Source organism: Onychostoma macrolepis, chromosome 18 (assembly GCF_012432095.1).
Source record: "Onychostoma macrolepis isolate SWU-2019 chromosome 18, ASM1243209v1, whole genome shotgun sequence".
Lineage (NCBI taxonomy): Eukaryota > Metazoa > Chordata > Actinopteri > Cypriniformes > Cyprinidae > Onychostoma > Onychostoma macrolepis.
This window is the reverse complement of record NC_081172.1, coordinates 285,001-292,500: the sequence shown is the minus strand read 5'-3', so window position 1 is coordinate 292,500 and position 7,500 is coordinate 285,001. Positions and strand designations below refer to the sequence as shown.

General features: G+C 39.5%; 1 protein-coding gene across 1 annotated transcript in view; it reads right to left on the bottom strand.

The window, feature by feature from the left end:
* zgc:158482 (uncharacterized protein LOC100009650 homolog) overlaps positions 1 to 3,002 on the bottom strand; it is a 17,125-nt gene extending 14,123 nt beyond the window's left edge. Inside the window, exon 1 of the mRNA XM_058752351.1 lies at positions 2,352 to 3,002. Coding sequence (XP_058608334.1) covers positions 2,352 to 2,829 — 478 coding nt within the window. The 5' untranslated portion in view covers positions 2,830 to 3,002. The remainder of the gene's footprint in view (positions 1 to 2,351) is intronic.
* Positions 3,003 to 7,500: the final 4,498 nt, after the last annotated feature.

Genomic DNA, 7,500 nt, shown 5'->3' with positions numbered 1-7,500 from the left:
AATAAATGAATTAATTCAGCATCCTCAGCCAAACTGCATTACAGTATTGGCAGTATTTTTTATAGCAGTTTCTTAGTCTTCTGAGAAAAGACTTCTCTGCCTCCCCTGGACAGACAACTCAGTTCTGCACAAATACAGTAAATGTAAGGACTACTTGGCTACAAATCAATTCAACAGTAATGAGTTTGAGGGAGTGTGCTACAGTATTTACTGTATACAGAATAATGAAAGTTGTCTCATCTGAAGTACTGCTGCGGTGTACTGTAATTATATTGTATGTGTCAGTAGTATTGAAACCTTGTAGACGAGCCTGTAGGACATCTTCCCTGACGGTCAGTCCATGCAGAAGAACACGCTCAACTATAGTGCTTTGTATTTCATCAGGAAACAATGTCCTTTGACCTCATCCCCTTCATTTTTATTTTCTCCTCCTGTTCCTCTTTGTCTCCCACAACCAGGATTCATTTTCCAAAACACATAATCACTTGTTCTCCTGTGCATATCATCCTGAGATTTTGACCTGTGTGTCATCAGTTTTGCTACTGAACGTTCACACATGGATAAACGTGTGCTGTTTGAGATCATTTTTTTGATGCTTGAGTTAATTATATTGTGTGTTTGAGTTTTCTGAACGAGAACATGGTTAAACCTGTGCAAAATGATGGTGTTTTTGTGTAGAGTTTTGCAGAAAACACTGAGCAAATTGGAACGTGTGTGCAAACAGGTGAAATGTATTAAAAGTTTTGAGAAACGTGTCTTTGTTTTGAGAACTGTATGAATGGTTTGGAAAACTGGGCCAAATGAATCAGTTACAGTGTGTTAGCAATCGAGAAAAACTGTAACACCAGCCAATCATGGCTTTAGAATAGGTCTATAAATAGGCCACAGGTCAAGTTACACAGTTTTTCTTGCTTCGTCGCTTTGATGCATTTCTCGGATCAAAAATAAAATTCTCAAAACTACTTTGTTCATCCTCCACATCATCGAGTCACTTGTGCACATCATAAAAGCAGTTTCTCTTTCTTTTGAACAAGTTGTGATTGCTTTGGTTCATTCATGAAACTGATCGTCTGCGGTTTCCTACATTATCAGCTGCTGATGTCATGTTGCTCAAAATGTATAGTTCTCTGTGCAGGTCAGACCGCTAGTACAAGAGTCTCTTTCAATCAATATCACACGCACAACCTGATATTGCCAAGTGCAACGTGTTCCTGGGTCAACATATTTTGTTGACCCTGGAACAACATTTTAATCCAAAAATATAATCTTAACCATATTCCTACACCTAAACCTAACCTTACCCATGAGTAATCCCTAAAATCAGAGGAACTGATAGATGAATTACACTGATGTACAAGCACCAAACACTGATTATAATCCTAAACTTCACAAAAATTATAAACTGGTTCTTGAAATCTGATTGGTTAATCACAATGTTGTTCCAGGGTCAACAAAGATGTTGACCCAGGAACACGTTGCACTTGGCAATATCAGGTTTGGCATATCACACATACAGTAGTGTAAGTTTGTACTTTTGAAATGGATTTATGGCATACATAAGAAGTGCATTTCAGTACAGTAACTGTCCTCTAAACTGATGTCATAGTTTACATCAGGTAACACTAACAGAGCGCAGTGATATATTCACAACATGACTATGTATTCTGACGATCTTGTTTGTGAACAATGACACAAGGACTTTTTGTTCTGATGTTCATCGACATAAATACTTACTTTTGAGAGATGAACTACTTTTGCAGGTAATCCGTTGTGTGTGCTGCTGTTTGCACAGATTGTTTTGAGAAATGCAATTTTCAAATGAAATTTTTTACAGTTAAAAAAAAAAATTAAATAAAAAAAGTTTGTTTTCAATCTTGTGTTCATGTTTACCATTAATTTTTCATGGAATTTTTAATCTCTCTGCCAATTACTTTCAATCTTGTACAGAAATGTACCCAGGAGCTCATGAAAGAAGAGCTTTAGGGTTTTAATAACTGTGTTTATATGATATATCCAAAAATATAATATTATGGCGAAAGTGTTTGCAACGTAAGACAAATGTTTGCTTTTGAGATGTGTTTGTGATATTTTAAATGCAGTGCTTCATTTTGCAAGAGATGTGAGGCATTTTACATTTTGTGTGCAATTCTTGGATTTGTGTGTAAAGTTTTGAAAATGTGTGCAAGCAGCTGAAAAAAACTGTAACGAATAGTTCACCCAAAAATTGAAATTCTGAATTTTCTTAAATCTGAACTAGTCTACTTCTTTAAATGAATAGGAATTAATAGCCACACTAACCCAAAACTCTCTTCTAGCAACACTATGTAGGCTCTTTATTGTTCGTTCCTCACCTTCGGACGCGATCAGGACGGTGGCGCCGCGGCAGCAGCGGACGCTCGCGATCAGACTCCGCGCGCGGATGCTGCTGTTGAGGAGTGCGCATGCGCAGCCGAGCTTGGCCAGCGCGAGCCAGCAGAAGATGAACGCGGGCTCGTTCTGCATGAACAGAAGCGCCGTGTCTCCCGGACGCAGAACCGACGCGACCCGCAACGCGTTCGCTATTCGGTTGCTCTCTCGGTCTGCGTCTCTGAACGAGTAGCGTTTATTCTCGAACACGATAAACGCTTTGTTCGGCCGCGTTTCCACCTGCTCTAGAAACCGGTCCAAAGCCAGGAACAGCGGTCGCCTTCTTCTGCGGGAAGCGAACTTGAGTAAAATCCGCAGCAGCTCCGCGTGATAGACGAGATCCGTCCAGAAATACGGGAGAAACACCTTGAGAATCAGAGGACAGATGACCAGTGCTCCCAGCAGCAGCGACAGCAGCAGCATCTTCAACAAACCGGATCGGTTCAGACTTCGAGCTCGAGACTGAAGCGCTTTGTTTCTGCTGAAGGCGGAGCGAGACCGAGCTGATTATGAACCCGGCTTCACGTTGCATTCAGCGGAGAGTCTCCGGTTTCGGTTGTTTTGCCAAACGATTTATCATTTCCGATTTAGCAGAACTGATATAACAAATAGGTTTACACAGACTTTTAGATTAATAAAAGCATAGTTCATAGCTAGGCCTATATATTATTTAATAATACTATAAAAAAAGTATCTAATTTTTATAAAATAATAAAATAGATTAAGTGTGTGTGTGTATATATAACATATTGTCATATGAGCTTACTGAAACAATCGGCTCATAAGAGTTATTTCAGTAGTCAGACTGCTGGTTGTTTTGAGTCGAGAAGCAGATTCATATGCTGTGAGGAATCATCCTGCAGATCCTCTGTTTCCAGCTGCTCCTGCTGATGCTCACTGGCTTACAGTAATCATGGCGTCTTGTTCTTGTCTATAAAATTAGTTTTTTTCAACTGCTTACATTTTCAAAACTTTACACACAAATCTAAGAATTGCACACAAAATGCCTCACATCTCTTGCAAAATGAAGCACTGCATTCAAAATATCACAAACACATCTCAAAAGCAAACATTTGCAAACACCTTTGCCATGTTTTCTACAATCGCTATGACAATTTTTCCAATACTTTTAACAATGTTCCTAAACAGTTAGCACAACATCCGTCTGTGTAGGCTATACAATTAACACATTTCTTGTTGCTTTGACACAAAATGCATAGTTTACACAAATTTCAAACGCTTGGACTTCTTTTACACACAAGCTCAATCAAGACCAAAACTATTTTCTAATGCTTTCACACTGTGTCAGAACAGATAACATGTTCTAAAACTAAATTATAGGCTAAAGTCAAAGTGAACAGCTGTTCATGTTGTGAATTGAAATACAAATATGTCCCCTGTATTTGATTTAATTGCTAATGAGAAACAGCTGATCGAAGTTATGCAAATATATACATTACAGCTGATTCCCATCTAAGAAACACACTCAGGTGTTGAGGTTCTGTCAATTACATGAGCATATGATATAAAGTAAAAGAGGACCTCTTTGGGCTGATTTTGTGCGGAAAAGGAACAATACAGAGCGACACACACAAAAAGAAAAATGCCTGCACGAAGGAGAGGAAGACTAGTACCAGGACACGGGAGAGGAGAGGAGTTCGAATGTGTGTTGGCGCTCAAAGAAGAGTAACTGATGAAATAAGAGCTACTATAATAGATCATGTCATAAACCATGGGCTATCATACAGAGAGGCTGGTGAGCGAGTACAGCCACATCTCAGCCGGGACACCGTGGCATCCACTGTTCAGATTTCTCGAGAAACTAACAGGTAGGATATCGTATTGACCATGTATTACAGTGACTGTGTGCCTCCTGTCTCTATGTAACACTATTTTGTCTCTCTAAGGATTCAAGGTCTACCTCCCTCAGGGGGCAGAGGAAAGCTGCTAAATGAAGAGCAGGAACTTGCAATTGTCAACATGGTGATTGCTGACAATGAAGTTAAATTGAAGGACATTCAATCGAGAGTTGTAGAAGACAATCTTGTCTTTGGGAACATTGCAGCAATCAGCATAACATCCATTTCTCGGACTCCATAAACCCCGAGTGCGAACGAAACAACTATACAAAGTTCCTTTTGAAAGGAGCAGTGAGCGCATCAAAGAACTCCGTCGCCAATATGTCCAAGTAAGGTTATGCAGTACAGTCATTACTGTACACTACATAGTGTGTAAACTTCTCTATAAACCTGGCGTACAGTAGGACGTACAGTAAAGCATTTACACACTGTGTCTGATTACTTTCAAAGAGTCATGGAGTTGGAGGCCAATCAAGTCCTTCATGAAATGATCTACGTTGACGAGCCTGGCTTCAACTTGGCGAAAAGGCGTCGGTGTGGAAGAAACATAATTGGGAAAAGGGCCACAGTTACCGTGCCGGGCCAGAGAGGAGCCACCATCACCGTGTGCGCCGCAATCTCCATCAACGGTGCACTCCTGAATAAATGTGTGATTGGCTCATACAACACCGACCGCCTTCTCCTGTGTTTAGAAGACTTGTGCCAGAGGTAGAAAGGGGACGGGTGGGAGACCTGTCAATATATGTGATCACATGGGACAATGTGGCGGTTCCACCATTCCCGTGCGGTCACAGCCTGGTTTGATGCCCATCCGAGGATGATGTCCCTTTTCGTTGCCCCTTACTCCCCTTTCCTCGACCCCACTGAGGAGTTTTTCTCAGCCTGGAGATGGAAGGTTTTTGACCAAATGTCCCTCCTGGATGCAATGGATGCTGCATGCCAAGACATCACCGCTGAACACTGCAGGGGTGGATAAGACATATCAAAAGATTCTTCCCAAGATGCCTTGCCAGAGAAGATATCAGATGTGATGTGGATGAGAACATGTGGCCAAACGCAGAAGACCGGGCCGATTAGATTACTATTATGTTTTAATTCCTCTGTGGGTTTTTCTGTTTGTATATTCATATAATACAGTAAATGACAGCTATCTTGCACATTTTGTTTTCTTTTCTTTTTTTCTTTTTTAATGGCCTGTTACAAATAAAGTCTTTACTGCAGCAATTCTGTCTCTGTCTTTTTTCCCACATAACCCGTTCATTCTATAAAGCTACTCTGAGATGGGTCATTCATTTTTTTTTTGTATAAAATTTCTGCAGCAAAATAAACCCAAAAAGAAACCGTACTGTAAAACACAACCTATGATCAATGCAATGTACTCCCTATTGTATATAGTCAGACCTGACACCTAAAACAATGCAGTTTCTGGAAGTCCATTTGCTGTTAGTGTCTTTATGATATTGTGCTATGATTGATTAAATGTTCTTGTTGGAAGAGAACATGTGTTAGTGTTTTGGACTAATAATTTGATTTTGAGATGTTTGCAGTGTTTTGGTAGATGTAGTGTATTATTGTAATTCGAAAATTAGTGTTGGAGTTTAGTTTGCAATGTGTGATTTTGAACATGAAATTAACTGTTTTGTCAATTGTGTGTTGTGTTTTGCAAAAAGTGTTTTATGAAATTTAAATATGAGTCAAAGGCTGAGAATCAGTGTCTGGTTTTGTAGATCTGGTGTGTGTTCTGCTGTTTGAGTGACAGCTTTCAGAAACTGTGAGACAAGGAAAGATTTTGTGTGGAAGACTGCAGAGTTTAGCTCCAACCCCAGTTAGACACACCTGAACAGCTAATCAAGCTCTTTCTAGGCATACCAGAAACTTCCCGGCAGGTGTGTTGAGGCAAGTTGGAGTTAAACTCTGCAGAGTGACGAGGCCTAGCGCCGTTAAACACACGGATAAAGTCAAGATACCTCTCAGTTTTAGGGGTACTTACCAGGCACCAGTCTGGTGTGTGAAAGAGTTAGAACAATCATTTTTGTTTGTGATGTTAGACCGTATTGTTCTTATTGTCTCTATAAAGATTTGTACGTTTATATACATTTATGAACGCTGTTACAGAATTTGTCTTAGTGACATGCAATGGAATATTTCATTAAAAGATAAGGCAGAGGACTGATTGAGTAACACTCTGTCAAGGGTTAGTCAAGTACCGGAAACCTATAACTTTGTCGTAATTATTTAAAAATACATATAAGCATCACGCCTGCCACTTTTGTAAATGACTAAAAAAACTAATATTTAAGCTAAACAAGCATTTGCGGCTGAAAAGTTAAGAGAATTAAAAACTGCTGACCGCATGTTTTCTTAAAGAAGAGCAGACAATCGTGACAACTCTCAGTTGGTGTTGTGCGTGTTTCCCCAAGATCAAAACTTTTGGTCAGATGAATACCTAAATCATGTGTCTGTGTGTTGGTGCAGACCGTCTAAAACGGACAATAGCATGCACCTTTCAATGAATCAACTACATGACATTTGTGATTTACTTATTAAAGTCACGTTTAGAGGCAGCGTACAAAGAAAATATTGTTTTCACACCATCTTCAAATTGTAATGTCGGAACTGTATGAGCTCTAAATGAAATAGATGTACACGTAACAGAGAAAACAGTAAGATCGAGGCCTTGTGTCGCTTGGCCTCTTTGTAGACAGACCAGTAATATGTACACCACAATGTCCGTTTAAACACTCTCTTGACTTTCCTTTAATTATCTTATACTGTATTTGTTCTCGTTTTCACTCGCCGCATGATTGACCAAACTCTGAGGATGGTCTTCAACTAAAAAAAACTGTACAAAAACAATGAAAAAGTATAGCGGTATCAGCTATTGGGGTGGGCGTCAAATCAACACTAAAACTAAAAACATTAAATATATTTAAAAGAGAGTATTTCAGTATTAGGTATTTGTTATACCGATACATATTTCTGTTGTGCAAACATATTTCCTGAATAAAAGACTACGTCTGTGACCTTTTCATGGGCATGTAGTTTAACGTTACGGTTCTTAATTGCGGTCACATTACAGCAGTCGACATAGTCCCTCTACCAGATCTGCCAAAAGTGGACAAAACAGAAAAATTTTAGCAAGAGGCAGATGCTTATGCTTATAAGGGTAGTACGCATAGGCCTAATATTTGATAGCAAACGGAAAACTTTGAAAGAAGGCGTACAACATCAACTT